General features: G+C 52.7%; 1 protein-coding gene across 16 annotated transcripts in view; it reads right to left on the bottom strand.

Annotated features, from left to right (window-relative positions):
* DYSF (dysferlin) overlaps window positions 1-18331 on the bottom strand; it is a 104429-nt gene that overhangs the window by 48992 nt on the left and 37106 nt on the right. For 10 of the 16 annotated variants that reach the window (XM_055713943.1, XM_055714007.1, XM_055713966.1 and 7 more), the window contains 9 exons: window positions 14109-14290; window positions 13042-13182; window positions 11913-11942; window positions 11273-11299; window positions 10374-10415; window positions 7475-7576; window positions 6782-6943; window positions 6092-6257; window positions 5681-5754 (listed from right to left, as the gene is read on the bottom strand). In XM_055713943.1, the coding sequence (XP_055569918.1) occupies window positions 5681-5754; window positions 6092-6257; window positions 6782-6943; window positions 7475-7576; window positions 10374-10415; window positions 11273-11299; window positions 11913-11942; window positions 13042-13182; window positions 14109-14290 (926 nt within the window). The remainder of the gene's footprint in view (window positions 1-5680; window positions 5755-6091; window positions 6258-6781; window positions 6944-7474; window positions 7577-10373; window positions 10416-11272; window positions 11300-11912; window positions 11943-13041; window positions 13183-14108; window positions 14291-18331) is intronic. The other 6 variants (XM_055714014.1, XM_055714028.1, XM_055713950.1 and 3 more) reach the window with 1 other exon arrangement.

Raw genomic sequence — 18331 nt, 5'->3', positions numbered from 1 at the left:
TCTGTCCTCTGTACCCACTGCCCATAAATGCTTTCCTGGATGTTTTCTAATTGTTGGACTGAGTCCCCTAATGACAGGTTCTGCACGCAGGAATGGGGAGGTGGGCTGGGGTTTCCTACAGACAGATCTACCCCACATCCCAGCCAAAAGCTGCCTGGGGGAGCAAGTATCAAGAGGGAGAAGATACCTGGGATCACCCACAGGCAGTGCTCAGGAGAGACTGTCAAACAGGTAGCCCATGGGACAAGCTCTGGGGATCTCACAGAGGATCAGCTGTCACCAACTTCTCCACCCCAACACCAGCTAGGACCACAGCTTCCCAGTGGGACTCCAACCGGGATGCTCCGTGCCTGTGGCTCTGGCAGCACAAAGCAAGGGTTCAATGCTGTAGGAAGATGCATCTTCCCTGTCTGCAGCCCCAAACCCAGGAACTGTTTTCCTTGCTCTGCAACATCACCAGGGTGGTGGTAGGTCCTCAGCTCCACCAAGAAGCAAACAGCAGCAGAGAAACTCTGAGGATCTGGCTGCCAACAACCCCTCTGTTCCCTGACAGGGGTCCCATTTTCTGGTTGTCATCTTCCAAAAATGCCTCTTTTGCCAGCAGGTCAGTAGGAAACCTCCTTTCCTCCTGCCAGGCGAGAGCTTGGCCACCAGGGCCAGCTCCGGGTTGCAGAGTTCTAGCTCTAGTAGAATCACATGTCTGTTGCTGGGAGCACACTGGGTCCCTGGGTTGGACCCCAACCTGCTGCAGACATGACAACAGCCCTAATTTTCAATGCAAGTAGTGGATGGAGAGCAAGCTGGACTGAGGATGAGACATTGATCCGTGTAGCCTACCATGGTGTATGGATCTCCATCAAGGAGCACCCCAAAGTCTCAGGCAAAAACTTCAGAACGAGGGAAAGAGAATTTTTCCATGAATTTGGACAGAAAGCATGCAAATTTCCTGAAGAAGGATGAGTGGCAGGGTGTAATTCAAAAGAAAAACAGGCAGACCAGGATCTGGCATGCCATCAGAGGTGCCTACAGCTTCTGCCGGAGCCCTCAGGTACTGCACTGACTTTAAAAACTGGTACAGAGCAGAAAGTATGCTTGGACAAGAGCATCCAGAGCAAAGCTTTGGAAAGAATGGTAGCTGGAGGAGGGTCAGAAACTGCTTCTTTCCTCCCCCCGTCACAACCTGCTCACAGGAAACCCACCAGCCCAGCTCTGAGTGAGCGTAGGCATCTGAAACAGGTGCCCTTGGTGATGCTCTCCCTTGCCCTGCTCCTGCCTGGAGCTGCCTGTGCCGGGGTGGGGGGAGATAGGGGGAGCGGGGCCAGATCCTGTGGTGCCTGTGTGATGGGGTGCAGCTCACAAAGCAACAGTTTCCCCACAACGCACCGCCACATCTGGGAGGGGATTAATTCTTGTTTGCCATTCAAATGGCCCTGCTGTGCCAGGGCACTGCATACACACAGTAACAGAGCTTCTGGCCTCACTCCAAATTAGCCTAATGAGAGGCAGGTTTCAGGACAGACTCGGAGGATGAGCAGGCTACCCCTCTCCTCCCACCCCTCCTGTCACCTTCTGCCACCTTTGACCACTCCGCCAACATGTTCAACACCCAGCATGGTGCTGAGCTGCACGTGCAAGAGGTCCCTGCATACCATGATCCCTCTGTGCCTCCCAAACTACCCCAAAATACCCTGCTCAGCATCTCCAAGAGGTCCCACAGCAATTGGAAGTGGCCAAAGCATCACCTCAACAGTGATGGAGGTTTTCACATGCGGTTTCTTAAATACAGGTGCACATATGTCTGCATGGCACCTATATGGTCTCTGGCTTGCACACCCCCTGCCACCAAGAAGCATGTACATGGTTAACACCGGTCAAAAGATGGGGGGCGGGGAAAAAGCTATGAAGGACAATTTTTCATTTTCTTTTCCAAACTAACTGCAATAAAAAGGTGGAGGCCAAAAGAACTTTGAAATTTTGCCATTTTTGGAGCGCAGATGTAAGAAGAGTGCAAGCCCTGGGTTGTGAATGAAGTGCTGCAAAATTAACACAAAAAACATTCTCAGTTTTTTTGCCTCTAGAAAGTGCCCAAAGAAAATAAAAAACCTTAAAAAAAAAGATGCCTTTTCCTTAAAAAGCCATGGCAATCTGATCAGAGCATTTCACGCAACAGCAGGCATGGCAGAATCGGGCAGAGGCATCTCCTGCAGGCAGGGAGTCCCTCCAACCGGCACCAGAGGGTGGGGGCACCCCAGGGTGCTCCCCGCACCCTGCCCAGACAGCAAAGGCAGAGAACGGTGCAAACTGGGAGCCCCACCAGCCCCACAGAGCCCAAACATCCAGTGCAACCTTGGCCAGGCACCTTCAGCACCAGCTCATAGAGGACCGCAGCTCCATGCAGCCCCCCAGGCTGAGGTCCTGCGGTGGCTGCAGCCCCCTCCCTGCACCCAGCAGAGCCTTAGCCTGTGGCTCTCATAAAGGATATTTATGGGAGGAAATTTTCCTCCCCTCTCTCAAAAAAAGCAGCCGCTGGGTTAATAAAGCACTGGCAAAACAAAGCAGGGAAATTTCCACTAAGCAGAGTAAAAGGGTAATTAGCGACTGGGCTAAAAGCACCCGACTCGTCCTGCGGCAGCCAGCCCCAGCCGTGCCGGCTGCCTGCAACAAAGCAGATTTGGGTCAAAACCCTGGGTTCCCAGAGGGAACTTGCATTTCCCTTGTTACCTCCACCAAAGTCACAGGAGAAGGAGCAGGAGCACCTACGGGTGAGAAACGGCACTGGCAGATGAAGGTCAGAGGAAAGGAAACCTTTTCTAAAATCAGTTGCGCTTAAGGAATGGGTTTGCCATCAGAAAAAGGCAGCAGAGGACTGCCATGAAGACCGTTGCCATGATGCTCTTGAAGAGCAGTACTGCATGTTGGAAGGGCTGCATATTGTTATTGTGCTATGCAACACCATTTTTTACTGAAAACTGACCAGAAAAAAAAAACAGAAGGCAAGGGGGGGGTGGGGGGGTGGGGGGGTGGAAGTTTAAGCTGGATTGCAAAATATACCCCCCAAAAAAATAATGTAGTCAAACCAAGCTGAAAGTTGGGTAGGTTTCTCAATTTAAAAATGAGAAATTCTGCCTTTTCAGCTTGCTGGAGTTGCAGACACAAACCCAGTCCACCCATCACTGCCCCATCTGTGCCTGTGGGTCAGGAGGGGGCCAGAACAACCTTCTGCTGGGGTTTTTTAGCCCACAGCTAAAGCAAACTCCACGTGGCTTCTGCCACCAGGCACCACCTTCTCGTCCTTCAGGAGTGCTCCCAGCCCATGAATTAAGTCTGTGCCCGCCACTGTGAGAGCAGCAAACCCATCCTTGGGTGCTCCAACCCTTTTCTGGGGATCCATCCCACCCACAGCTGACTCTGCAGAGGGTCTTGGTGTAGGCACTGGGTGCCACTGGCTTCCTTGGTGCAGCAAAGGGACATCGCTCGCCCAGCATCACACAGCTCACCAGAGGTAGAGGCACAATCTGTACCCCAACCCTTCTACGCACATTATTCCCTGACCCACTTGCTTTTCTCCCAAGTGCTTTCTGTGCTAGGCTAGAAAAGGGGGGGTTATTTGCAGAAGCAAAGGTTCCTCTTCCAAGACTCATTTTGGTGTGTTTTTTACAGGCACGCTTCAGTTATTTTACTGATACAAGATGAAGCAAAATTGTAAATTATTACAACAGATCCGCAAATGGCAAGCAAAGGGAAAGTCAGTTAGGTTGTCAGTAGTATTTTCTGTCTGGAGTTGCTCTTTCCTTTCAACAACACTTGTTCACCTGGGCCAACATTTTCACACCCCACTGTACAGCTCCTAATCAATACTGAAGCATCTCTGGACAAGATGCCAGCATCCCAGGGAGCTGAGGCTATGAAAGTCCCACCTCTTAGCTGGTGGGGAACCCAAAAATCCAGACCGTTTGACATGCCTCACTGCAAGGACTGCAGGGTGACCTTGCCTGAGAGCACCAGCCTGGATCTCATCAGTGCTTGGGATAGGTAGGCATGAGCAGGGCCAGGTGCAGTCAAGACCACGACAGGCTGGAGTCTCACACATACAGCCTTTGCTAAGAAAAATCTTCATTTTTTCTTAGCCCAGCGCCTGAAAGCCTTGAACTGGGCAGAGGTTGCAGCCCACAACTCACACTCTGCTTAAGCAATGCCTGCTCGGCTGCAGCAGGACTTGCCTGGCACAAACCTAAAGCAGACGGTGTAGCCTGAGGGATGCAGCTAGGAGAGAGGTGCTGCTCCAGCTCCGAATCTCCAGGACAGCCTGATGCTGGGGCCTCAGCCTGAGTCCATCCTGGGACATGACCTCAGCTATCTGACGGCACGGATCAGTGGATCGTAAAGTCCTCCTGAACAGAAACACTGAGGTGCCACCAAGGAGATGAATAAAGGGCAGAAGCATTGACACCCACATTCTACATCTTGCTTTTATGGGCAGAGAAAGGCAAGGCAAGAGGCAGACCCGAGAGGCAGATCTTTTGCAGAAAGCTCAGGCTTTTCTAGCCTGAGGTACCATGCAGCACCCACAACCTTTAAAACAGGGAGGGAGGACATGCCAGCACACGTTAAAAACACCAAAGGGAATAGGAGACCATGAAAAGCTCCACCAAATGCCTCTGACAATACTTTCAGCTGCACCTGAGCAATCAGGCTCACCTACAGACTTATGCATCACACGCATATGTCAGCACTGGCAGGACTCTGCCTCAAAGAGGACACATTGCTGGCAGGGAAACCCATTTCTATAACAAATGTGAAGCACCACCCAGACCACTGTCACCAGTGTGGCCAGACACCTTCCAGTTGCACTGCAGGAAGGAAGAACAGCAAGCCCAGTGGCATGCCCAGCCTGACCAAGCTACAAAGGACAGCTGAGACCTGTCAGACTCGTGGCATAGAGAAGCTGATTTTCTCAAGCAGCAGCAACACATCCCTCCTTCCCTGCTAAAGCATGTCCAGCTCCCACCCCATGGGGTAATTCCGCAATCACGGTCCCCACCGTGACCCTCTGCAGAGTAACTGGAGCTGCCAAAAGCAGCGAGTGGGTTTGGAAGCAGCAAAGCATCCTGCAAACAAAGAGCAAAACTGGGGAAAAGAAACCTGGCCACATGGCTGTGGTAAGGACAACTGAGCCTCGGGGAACCTTTGCATCCAGCGTGGCCTTGGGCAAACTGTCCCATCTGCCAGTGCCAGTTCACCCTCTCCAGAGCTGGGGTAAGTCCCCTCAAGGCTGTCAGCTCTCTGGGGCAGTGACTGTCATTTCCAAGACAGCATTCCACATGGCAGAGCCAGAAGGGGATGACTGCAAACCTGCAGCCCCAAACCAAACCACACATCTGAGGAAGAGGCGCTGAAGGGAAGAGTGACCTGGAGAGAGTCTGTTGCCTCCCTCCCCCAGGGGCAGATCTGACACTTCACATTAAACAGGGGGCAGAAGAGCGAGTTTGTGGTTGGTTGTTGTGGCATGGTGGAGAAGAGGGGGTGCAAACAGAGCTGGAAGCTGCAGAAGGAAGGTTACAACCAGACGCGACCTCATATCTGCCTCACAACCTACCCCAGCCCAGTACCTGCACAAGTTCCCCTGTATCATGCAAAGCAAGAAACCGGTGTCCCCCCACCGCTGCGATTTCATCCATACCTGGACAGGAATAAGAGGCTCTTTGTCATCGATGTCAATTAGGACGTCATCCCTGGGCGTGAGGCTCACATCATCTGCAATCACAGCAAGCACGAGCATGACCAGAACATCCAGCTGTTAGAAACCCCAGAGCCGAGCCACCTTGGGACCAGCCTCCAGCAGCCACCTCAGCCTTGCCCAGAGCCTTCACACCAGCCAAAGCTCACGTTCACGTGGGTTGAACAGCTTGACCCAGGGACAGCCCACTGCACCAACCAACCCCAGAGCTAAACTCCTCCTTGGCACCTCCTGAGCTTCTTGTACCAGACCTACAGCTGGGGTGAGCTAAAAGCAACGCATGCAGGGACCCACAGCTCCTCCTGGAGAAGGGCATGGGTGTGCGGCCAGCATGGTCCTCATGGCAGCACATACCCGAGTGTTCCTGGGGACCGTCTGTCTCCTCGCGGTAGGGGTCACAGTAGAAGTCCTCCAGCGAGCGGATGGTGCACTGCCCCACCACGGGCCTTCGGCCGAAGGGCCTGTTGTCGATGATTTTGACAATGATGGGGGGGCTGTAAAGGCTCTCCTTGGGTAAACGCTGTGGGCAGAGGGGAGGGAACGCATTACTTACACAGGGCATGGAGGTAGCAGCTCTGCACCTCCCCAAAGGGAACTGAGGCAGGACAGAATTAGATTCACCACAGGTTAGTGAAGATGCCTATGATGACCTATGGCATCTTTATGGGACTTCCAGAGGTCCTTCCCAACCAGTTCTGCTACAGAATCAGAGAATCATAGACTCATAGACCTTTAAGATCATCAAGTCCAACTGGTTAACCCAGCACTGCCAAGGGCCACCACTAAACCATGTCCCTAAGCACCACATCTAGGTGTTTTTTGAACACTTCCAGGGACGGTGACTCCACCCTATCCCTAGGCAGCCTGTTCCAATGTCTGACCACCCTTTCAGTGAAGAAATTTTTCCTAATACCCAGTCTAAACCTCCCCTGGTGCAACTTGAGGCTGTTTCCTCTTCTCCTGTTGCTTGTTACTTGGCAGAAGAGACCAACCCCACCTGTCTACAGCCTCCTGCCAGGTAGTTGTGAGGGGCCATGTCCTCACCACTTCCATGAAAAGCACACAGATGTCAAAGTTGGGGTTCTTCTTGACGTTCTTGATGACACAGGACTGCACGAGCTGGCCTCCGCACTCCACCAGCAGGCTGGGCGAGGTGACACTGGCCAGCTGGTAGCTCTTGAGGTTCCTCAGTCCCCAGGCCAGGATCTGAAGGGTGAGGAAAACAGACAGCAAGGACTAAGCCAAAAATCTGCCTCCGAGTCTCTCACTGAGCTTCTCAGTAACAAAGGTAGACCTGAAGTTTGGCCCACTGTGGAGGACAGATGAATCAACCATGTAGGACAGGTGGTGCTGGGCAAAGCCAGATCACACAGTGAGCATTTCTGTGTATGCACCAATATACCAGGTCCGCAACTGCTTATCTATCAATGGAGCATCTCTGTTTTGGAAAAATATCATCCTGGCATGAGGCAGAATGTCCTTTCAACAAGCAAGTGTGGTCCAGAGCTGTGCTCTGCCCTAGATCTTGACTGCTTGGTGAGACTCATTTTCCCAGCAAGGTAACGTTTTTTGACAAATAACCCATAAGCAGAACCAGCTCCCAGCCCTGATGGGGCTCCGTATCCACAGAGTCTCGCTTGGATCCCATTTCTGGGTCTCATCCCCACCCCCGTTAGGGACACACATTTAGGGTGTTATTCTGCGAGGGAGCGGTCTGATGCGCTCCCCATCACTCACCTCAATGGCTGTGCGCTGCAGGACCGGTTTGATTCCTTGGGGGACCATGTAAATGTTGGGCTCCCGCTGGGGTGGGGGGTATGGCAGGTCAGAGTCTGCAGACTGCAGGGAACAAAGATGCAAAGAGCACATCAGGTCACGCCACGATGGGACACCAACCCCATCACACCCCTCCCTCTGTGCTGCGTCCCCCACCCAGAGTCTCCTTCTTGCTGCAAAACTCATCTCCCTGCAAGAGGAACAGCTAGGCAGGGGGAGATGAGGGCTGGGAGGCTGAATGAACTTGCAAACTGTTTCTGTCCCTTTAATCTGACCCTGGGAAAGATCAAACATCTGCTGGCGAGAGCGATCTCTGAATCTTTCCCCAGGCAACTAAGAGGGATCTGCTAAGAGGAATCTGCCCTCCATCAAGGTTCAGCGCCCTTTAGGGGAGGAAGGGGTGAAATTGCATCCGTCCCACACTGGGACCACGGTGAGACAGTTCTGCAGTGGGATGCGGAGAGGGGACAAAGCAGCAGTGGGGGGGATGAACAGTGAAATACAGCTCCTTGAGCTGGACAGGGTGAGATGCTGTGGCCAGCTCCCGAAAAGCAGCAGTTTAGTAGGGGCAGCACCATGGGACAGGGTGTCAAGCACTGCCTGTGGATGCAGGAAGGGGCGGTTGTTCATGCAACAGCTCAGCAATAAACCATAACTGGCAGCTGCCAAGCTGCCAGCCACAGGACAGCACTCAGGCGAAGCTGCCTGTGCACAGTGTCTACCAAAGATTTCCTTCAGGGTGAGACCAAATCTGGACAGGAGGTGAGGGATTCAAAATTTGCCTTCACAGAGGAGGAAAGCAGGGAGCCAGACTTCCCTGGCTGCTCGCAAAGGACGGGCTCTGAGCCCTCCCAGCGCTCAGGTTCTTCTTGACCTGCATCTTCGAGTTCAGAGTCACCGAAAAGGCAGGAATGAAAGCAAAACCTCTAAAAATGCAACCCTCAACCAAGGGCAGTTGGAACCAATTTAGGAGACCAGCATTCCTTTCAGGCTGGAGTATTATTGCATTAAATTAAGTGTGTATATGTATTTCAATTATAGGATTGGTTCAGCCTTACATATGTATGCATATAAATGCTCTACAAAGGGATTTTTCATGGTGGCATGTTAGATAGACTGAATGCTAAGCTTTAATTTTCATTGGCAATTGCTGGTGGCTGCTGAATCAAGCTGCTTGTTAGCTGATGACTTTTGGTAACTCCATTTCGGGGCAGATGTCTGGGTTCCCTTGTGGGGCAGATGGTAAATCTGGGGCAGGCAGTCCTCTCCACCATGGCCCACCCTCTCGCAGAAGTGGTTAGTGCTAGCAGGGAAAGGGAAGGTTACCTGGGAGGTGAGTGCCTAAGGAGGAGAGAGGCAGAGCATCCCCAGCATCGCATGGGTGCTCAGCACTTCTGGTAACCCACCTACTTACCCAGAGCCTTAATTTCAGGCTGCTCTGACACTGCACCATCAACATGAGCTGATCCTTCCTTGGGGTGGAGGAATAGAACAAATGGCCCTTGAAGAGCTATCCCCAACTTTTGTTTGTGACCCACAGCACTTAGAGCACATCAAGGTGCCTAAGCATGGATGGAACCAAGAAGAGCCTCAGTCTGTCCTTGTATAGTGACATACGCTCATTTCTAGCTTTAAAGATGCTCGCGTTGCATTTAAGTTGCATGATAGAGATGCAGAAGTCACCTAGCCCGTCTTCAAACCCCAAGGCAGGCTCAAGCTCCACACAGCTCCTCTGAGATGGCTGCACAGTCTGCTCCCAAAAAGGGAGGATTTTTCCCTAACAGGGCACCTAAATCTTAACTGATGCAAATATCACACCTTGCATTTCCTTATCATCACTGGACTAGAGATCATTTCAATCCTTCTATCCTCTGGCATTTCTCTGTGGGAACAAGGGAGAGCCTTGGGGAAGGAGCTCATGCCTGTCCCCTCTCTGCGCCAGGTTCAACCATGGCTTTGAAAGCCAACAGCACACACTTGGCTTCCAGCACTGCCATGTCTTCAGTTAGCACTAGCCATTTCTAAGCCCTTCTCAATCCCTGCTGCTCTCCTGGTTGTTTTGCAGCCATCCTCCTGGGTCTCAGCTGAATACACGAGCATTAAATCTTTCACCAGATGGGACAGAAATGAGCAGCGAGTCCTGGGGATGAGGCAGGAGCAGGGAGGGTTTAGGGTGGGAGCGGGGAACAAGCAATTCCCAGACACAGCTCTCAGCCCAGACACAGCAGGATGGATGGAGGAGAGAGACATCCATGAAAAGACCTGTGGGGTCTGCGGGCAGCTGGGATGGTTTGAACAAGGACAAATCAGAGGGAATCAGGGTGGAAGGGAGCTCTGGAGATAGTCCAGTCCAACCCTGACTTTGATACAGGGTTGGAAGAGGGATGAGTAAAAGCCAACACTGATCAGCCCAGTCAAAACAGTGGCTGGAAACATCTCCCCATTTGAGTGAGCAGCTAGGCCATGTTGTTTCAAGAGTGGGTTAAATCCCAGTGCTTGGAGGGGATCCAGCCCCAGAAAGCTGCTCCCATTTGCACCAAACAGAAATGCAGTAGAAGGAATCTGGTGCCAACCTGGTCATGCATATATATCACAAGCCTGAATGATGCATGTACGAGCCAGATTCTCCATAAAGATTGTTATTTACTGCTCAGGGCACTGGAGACCTCAGGCTGGCATCGCTCTTTTGGATGCAGCCTTGGTGGGTTGGTTTGGATGGGGTTCCTGCAGGGCAGGTGGGTCAGGCCAAGCCACATCTGAAGGAGCTGGTCTCTCTGAGTGTCTCTGTTGGGACTTTGCTTGGTTTCTGGGCAAAGGCAAAGGGACAGAGGAGAGTCAAGTGTCTGAGCATTAAAGGTACCCATTGAAGGAGCCCTTCGTAGAACAAGGCAGGGGTGCAGAGCTGTGGAGTGCCTCGTCCAGAAATGGCAGTAGCAAGAAATGGAGGAGAAAGAGCAAAGAGATGGTTATGTTCACGTGAGCTCATCCACCTCAGCCCAAATGGAGCACAAAGGCAAGCCCCACAACATCAGGAAATACTGCTTGGGTGGAAGAAACCCATCTTGCAGAAATGTGTTTACCCCATCCAACCTTTCGTGGAAATGTGGCCAGGCTCTTTGCATGCCCCAGGTCCCTCTCTAGCTCATCTCCCAGGCTTTGGGGTCAGCTGGCTCCTAGGGCCACCACGCTTAAATAGATGTGTGCCCCTTCTTCAGCTCCCTGCCTTGTGTTTTCCAAGACACCAGCCTACCCTGGTACCGCTTGGTTCAGCCTGTGATCTGCTCTGTAGGATGCACAAGCTCTGGGTAGCAGCTTTGCCAGGTTGCCCAAGCAGCAGCTTGGGATGCTGATGACAGTATTTCCTTCAGAGCAACTAGAACAGTCCAGCACGTGCCCCAGTTCATGGTGAATTCCCCATGAAAAGCTGCAAAATTTTCAACAGGGATTTCAGTTGAGGTCCAGCCAAAGGTCAGCACAGCATTCTGGCTTTTTGCACGCTTTGTTTGGAAGGGCTGAATGCCAGTAGACCCCATGCACACACATCCCACAAAGGTTAAGTATTACCCAACATGTCCTGCCATCGGGAACACTTCCAGGGTTAAGCACGGAGCCCATCTGCCCTGGCCTGCCAGTGATCACTCACGTTACTAAAATCCTGATGCTATTGGCTTGACTCATCCGAAAAAAAGCAGCTGCCCCATGGAGGCACAATTTTGTCCATCTCCAAGATGAAGAGACAACTAAATCTCATCAACTCACCTCATCCAGGCTGGAAGACAGCTCATTCTGGAGAAAAGAAGGAGAATACAGCCTTAGAGCAATTTTCACTCATATGCCCATCGTAAGGCTTGTAATTGTATCTAATAACCGAATAGAAAAAGGATGCTTTCCAACTTCCTGCACACCCCATGCACTGAGGTTTGAGAAGAAATCAGTGCAGGTGACTTAAAACCATCCAGAACCCAGCATCAGTTAATGCCTTTGCTCAGACAGGCTGCAGGGTAGGAAACACGCTGGAGCTGTTGGGAAGCAAAGCCCTGTGCAATGAGAATGCTGAAACTGTTGCAGGGCATGAAGGTAATGGTGTGTTCAACACCCGAGGAATTATACCTGGAATGGGACACGTGTGCCCTGACTTACGGGTCAGCAGTGAGCTGCCTCACTCACTCGTCAGCCGAAGGAAACTGGCATCTCTGCATGGGGATTCCTTCATCCTAAAATAAGTCTCTAAGACAGGATGGACAAATTGCCTGCAGAAGCAGGGCTGCAAAGAGGGTCCACTGCAAACCTCTGCGGGAGCAGCTGGTGGTGCTGGGACCCAGCAGCTCTGTAGGGGCAGGGAAGGGGGCAGCTGGAGGGGCACAGAGCCTAGGAGCTGCAAACAGGAGAAAGGCATTACCTCGAAGCCAGGGATGTGATGGACAGCCGGCTATGGAGACAAAAAAAACACATACTTTCCATTTGCCCTCCCGATACTAACTCAGCTTTATCCGGCAGAGAAACATCCACATGCTGCCCCCCATGCCCAGTGCTGGGCTCCCCTTTCCAAGGTCTTCCCCACCCAGTTCAGTAACTTCTGCGAGGCGGTAAGGAGGAAGAAGAGGCTGTGTGCAGACGATTCAGTGCCCTGTCCTGGCAGCAGAGCCCCCCTGCAGCAGCCCCTCAGTGATGCAGCAAGGCTTGCACCCAGCACACACACCCCCCACACCGCCCCCAGCAGCTCCAGCCGCATCCTGCACAGAGCGCAGCATCCCTCCAGGAGCAGAACTGCGACCTACATCGGAGAGACGGAGGAGGGAGCTGCGGGACCCTCATTCCCAATTAGCACCTCAGGGCTGGGAGGGAGGAATGGGACAGGGAGATTTAACCTTCCAGCCCATCCGCTTTCCCTGGCATTGAGGCACATCTGGGCTGCAGCCAGGCGCCACAGCCAGTGGAAAAGCTGGAGACGAGAGAGGCGAGGGGGTGGTGCGTGCAGCGGGACGGGGAGTGTGGGAAAGCACATGAGAGCACACTGGGGCATGACGAGGAGTCTTCCCGCTCGGGCTGGCTCGGAAGCACAGCCTCCTTCCCCCGTGGCTCATTCCATGAACGGCCGCACCGAGCGAGGCTGCTTGCTGCAGGAGTAACCGCCCACTTCGGCTCTCATAAACCCCCTCCGGAAATTAACGCTGGGCAAAGGACAGCGATCCGGGGCCAAATGCACCCTCGGTGCAAAGGTGCCAAGGCCCTGAGCTCAGCACCACAGCCAGCCAGGCTGGCAGGGCACACGCGGTGCCTGCCGGCAGCCCAGGCTTCGGTCCGGCACCGAGCATCTTACCCTCGGCTCTGCTAAGCACCACAGTGCAGCCAGCACCAAGCAGCACGGCCGGGACTGCTCGGAGCAGCCGTCCTGGTGAAACCGAGGACAGGCAGCTGCAGAGCCCAGGTGGACATAACTCAGCACCGAGCAAAGGTTGGATGCTGCTCCAAGGGAAGAAGCTAGCATTCCAATTAGAGGCAGGATCAGGTCCGGACGGGGAGCTTACCTTCTCCCTCTGAATCAGTTCGAAGGCAGCCAGCAGCTCCCCAACGTTTTTGTTTGCCTTGATGACTGGGTACCAGGAGAGCCGTGGCGAGCGCACCAGGCTGGGCTTGCAGATGCAGCGCCCCATGAATTCATCTGCACCCTGAAAGGCAATCACAGGCATAGAGAGCCTTCATCCCACCCCACTTCCCGCTGGAGTCCATCACCACACACCCGTATCTCAGCCGAGACCCTTGTCACTCAAAAATCAGGCTCAATGTTTGAACCATTATGGGACCAGTTCTGAAAAAAAGATTAGTTTGATGCCCATATAGACTCAAGTTTTCAAACTCCTCCCTGTAACTACTAGGGTTGGAAATACACTCTATCTTACACATTTTGGCTTAAACAGGAGGTGAAATCCTTATCTATCACACAATTTCCAGAGCAGGAGCTCGAGTACAGCATTAAGTATCAGCAGCTCTGCAAAAGCCTGTTCACTGCTCTGCAACCAGATCTTCAGGTGCCCTTCCTGCTTCCTGCTGGTGTCTTTTGGAGAAGGGAGGGCAGAAGGGTTCCTGGGAGGTTCCTAAGACATTCCTGAAATGTATCCTGAGTCCTTTTCACTTATGCACTGCTCTTACCCGCAGTTCAAAACCCCTTCTGCTCTTGTGACAGGCTACAGCCCAGTTTTTTCTAGGAAGGACTCAAGGTCATCTCACCAGCCCCCCAGATGCCACCACTACAAGGCACTCTGGACACCTCCAGGCAGCCGAGCGAACAACAGGATATGGTCCTCTACTTGCATGACTATATATCTTGTCCCAACCTTTTTCCACAAGAAAATATGGTTAATTTAGCCACTTTGCAAAACATGATGGTAGCATTGGTAACTACAGCAAGGCCACCAAGGACTTCACTAGCAGAGCTGTTTGCTGAATTCTTGTCTTCTTGAGTGTCCAGCTCAACATCTGAGCCACCTGGAGATGTTACAGCATTGCACTCCAGAGGGCAGGAATGGTGCCATGCATTTGTCGAATCCACCCCAGCCCACTCACACCATGAAGGTCAAGCTCATGCCACACTTACATAGGTGTCATGGTCATATATTTCCACCACGATCTTGGGAGGGGAGTCAGACACATTCTGGGGGTCCCCAAAGATCTCTATCTCATAGAAGATGAGTGTCTGGTCCCAGGTGGGGTTCAAGGTGTTCTTGATCACCACTGTCTTCTGGCTTTGGTGGAGGAAGGAGACAATGGCATAAGGATCTGCAAGAAATGTTAGACAAGATGCAAAGGATGAATTAGAGCTACCACTCTAGGAAGGAGAAAGTAACTGACAGTCATTCAAGGGCCAGTGGGCTGTGCAGGGAGGACTGTGAACAGGCTGAAGGAGCTGCGGGTCTTTTAGAAACAGCAGTGAAATTCCCATCACGTCCCAGGCAACCCCAGCTAAGAAGAGAATGAGGCCAAGTTCTCCAACACTTATCCCTATACACTGGTTATTCACAGCTCAGGGTCTTTCCAAGCACGATGTGATGTCTGTATGTTTAAGCAACCCTGCAGGGGGCTGTCTTCCATGGCTTTGTCCCACCTCTCTTGAACCCACCATATCCTCTGGTGAGGACACAAAACTGCATGAAGAACCAGCCCCTCATGCATTTCTGCAGCACCCAGCTCCCTCCATTTCCCCCTGAGGCCCCCCCAGTTCTTGCGTTAGGAGAGATGTAGCGGTCCACCCCTACCCACCTGCACCGATACTTGGGGTTCTGCAGGTTTCTCTCACACCAACTCTAAAACATCTCTTTTTCAAGCTGAAGAGCCTCAGCCTATGGAGTTATTCCTCATAAAGGGCCAATCCAGAGCCCTGTTCGTTCCAGCTCATTTCGGGACAAGGCAAGCACAGCGACCCACACAACTCAGCTGTCTACCTATGCAAAGACCTTCCTTCTCATCCCACAGCAGCCTCCTTTCCTTAAAAATCTTTGATGAAGGATTTTTTGTCAAAAACCTTTTGGACATCCAATGAGACCATGTAAACCTTATCCTCTGGCTTGTGATAGCTTCAGCTGGTGGAGACGCCATGACCTTCCCTAGCCACATCTCCCAGCACTCCACTGCTCCATTAGAAATTTCCTCGCTGTCTGGCTTGATCCATCCTGGTCCAGGTTATCTTCATGACTCCTCACTCTGTCCACCAGGAGTCAGGTAGTACAAATGGTTCACCTATTGCCCTAAGGTGTGGATTTTTTTCCCAAAAGGTGACTCTAGGAGGATGAGTGTTCCAACGGAGATAACACAGCCACCTCCCAGCACAGCAGAGAGCACAAACCCTTGCCAGGTCATCTCCTGCTGTGTAGACCAGACCATGAAGAAGGTGACTGAGATGTTACTGCCTCCTTCCTGGGGTCTTTGATGTCTCCAGAAGGGATGGGGGCTGAGCACACATCTTGAGGAGAGCTTTGGGTTCCCAGTTCTCCGGGTTATCCCACCTGGCCTCCAGCTACCATACCAGATGGCTCGGGGTCACCCTTAGGGCTGCCGCATCATATCTGCCAGTCCCATGCAGATGTCTCAGGTACTCCAGGGTCTCATCAGACCCCTGTTTGTAGGTTCTGAGCTGGGACCAAGATGCCTTACCCCCAACTTGGGAAAAAAAACAGAGGTTTCTCACTGTGAGACAGCACCAAACTATGAGGAGTAGCCTCCCTTAACAACAAAAGCAATTAAGACAGGAAGCCTGAGATCAATCAACAACGAAAACGTGAAACCTGAGTCCTCTCTAACACCTTCCCTTCCAGACAGCTTCAAAGAGCATGTGGCCCAAACCTGCTGTGGACATCCAGCCCACGGCGGCAGTGGCACTGGGCATGGGGACAGGACGGGAGGTGGCAGAACCAGTATCAAAGGTGGCTGAGAGGCTTGAAAGATGCCATGGGATCACATTGTAAGACCCCGTGGAGACTGAACAACCTTCATAACCTGATAGCACCTACTTGTCCTCGTCAGGGACAAGACCTCCATGACTGCTGCGTCCCACCCGACTGGTCCCAGGTGGACCCCTGAGCTCTGGTTGCCTGCAAAGCCCAACCTCCATGGTGCCAGGAGGCATCACTGGCCTTTCTGGAGGGACACAGGCTACTTCCTCCACCTGGCACCCAGCGTGACGTGCCACCACAAGACACAGATACACCAGACACTGTATGGGAGTCCAGCAGCATCCAGGGAGTTACCACCTGGCTCATCCTAAAGCCAGTTCCAAGAGACCTGCCAGCAGCCAGGAGCGTGGCAGACCCTATCAAATGCAACGACTAGTGCTCAGTGCTGCACGACCCCCCACAGTCCTGGCAGGTCCCCGCATCCTCAAAACGGTGTGCACACCCCGACCCCAGCGCTGTCAGGAGCCTGGGAACTGACACCGGGAGCAAAAGGTGTCCTGCCTACCCTGGAGGTGGAGGAGCATCCCCCAGACACCTGAACGCGGGGCCGGCTGAGCAGGGCAGCATCCCCCACCCTCCCTCCCCTCCTCCAGGGACGGGGTGGGTTGAGGGAAACGTATTTTCTTTCTTAGCGTCGGTGCCACAGCAGACATGTTTAATGAGCCGGGGCTGTTCGTGAGGTGACCGGCTGCAGAGAGCACTATTCACGCTGGGAAGAACCTTTTCCACTTACGCGCTTTTTTCCAGTAAGAGGAAAGCAGAATGCGTTACAATAAACAAAAAACCATGGATTTGGATTTGCTTTTTTGCTCTTTCCCCCCCCCCCCTTCTTTTTAAAGGAGGCCTCTATAAAGCCCCTTTGTTTAGACCCTCGTGTGCACACAAGGTTTATTTTTATAACTGTGTAAAGCCCCCTTAATGAACTCCTTTATGCTTTGTTAAGGCAGCAGAGATCACAATTCCACATTGTGGCATGTTGTTACTCATGTTGTCCTTGGCTGGGTTTTTCCAAGGGAAGGGACTCCCCTCCCTGCTCCGCCGATCAGGCCATGAGATCACCTCGGTCCCCACCACCTCGAACAACAAACCCTTTGTGGAGGAGAGGGGAGACGGGACCTTGGTGGGCGCAGACACTAGGTGATTGTTTGGGTGCTCTGCACCTCTCCAGGGCATTTCTGCCCACTCCCCCGACAAGCCCCTCTGCTTCATCACACTGGGGAAGCAGGAGCCCCTTGGGACTGTGGTCTTGCAGCCTGGCATGGCGATGCCCATCTGTCCCCACAGGCTGCTCCCCACTGTGAGTCCCCACACTGCACGACTTTTGAGGGCTGTCCCTATATCCCATCTGAGATCCATCACACCCATGCCAACGCTGGTGGGCAATCCCTTGCCCAGCCCCTCTGCAAATCCCCGTGGTAGCCAGTCAGTGACAGCCTTTGGAGGGATGCTGGATGCCTCCTGCCTGCAGGCAGCACTGTGGAGGGGTGGGGGTGCTTTAGGGATACCCACCCTGGGACCTGCTAGCATCTCAGATGTGGCCCCCACCACAGACTAATGAACTGAGGAGGGGCTTTTTGCATCTCTGACTCAGAGGTAGACAGCAACATCCCCACCATCCTGCCTTCCCACCTCAAAATGACCCTCCAAAGCATTGACGGGCATTGGCAAAGGCAGCTTTGGTCACAAGCACCAAAGAGCTGCGGGGCCACCTGGCTGGGATGGCCCAGCCCATGGGGAAGAGGATGTGGGATCCTCCGGCTGCCGGGGAGGCTGGTCCCTGCTCAGGTCAAACACACAGGACCATTCCTGGCATGTCCTCCCACTTCTGCAGCCACACTTCGGTCTCTGCTGCGAACAAAACGATCCTAAAACCAAATCACCTACACCCAAGCACCCTTCAGCACCAAAAGATAACAGAGCTGCCCAACAGATAAAATAACTTATTCTGACTTGATTTCCTAGCCCAGAAAGTATGAGCTCAGCACAGGACATCCTGACCACATCAACTCAAGTCTGGCAGTTTCAGAAGTGCCTGAAGCTGCACTGGGGATGCGTTGAGCAGCAGGACATGGAAAGCTTCTTGCTCAAAGACCAGGACACTCTTTATCTCCACCTGGGACCACACTTTTTTTCCATGAAGGGACATTTTTTACAGTCAGGTCTGAAGGAGGCCCAGTTCAGGCATCAGCTCCCCTAAGGAAACCCCCCAATGGTTGCCTGCCAGCCCCCTTGCAAAGTTTCCAGCACGGAGAGCAGAGGAGCAGCGGCTCAATTTAATGCTTGGTCATGAAAACAAATATGAACAGTTTTACAGATTTGCCACTGTTGGGTATTTTCCTTTCCAACCGCATTTTCAGTCAATTCTTTCATT

This window comes from Falco cherrug, chromosome 1 (genome assembly GCF_023634085.1).
Source record: "Falco cherrug isolate bFalChe1 chromosome 1, bFalChe1.pri, whole genome shotgun sequence".
NCBI lineage: Eukaryota > Metazoa > Chordata > Aves > Falconiformes > Falconidae > Falco > Falco cherrug.
Note: the sequence above shows the minus strand (reverse complement) of the source record. Positions and strands in the feature narration are given on the sequence as shown.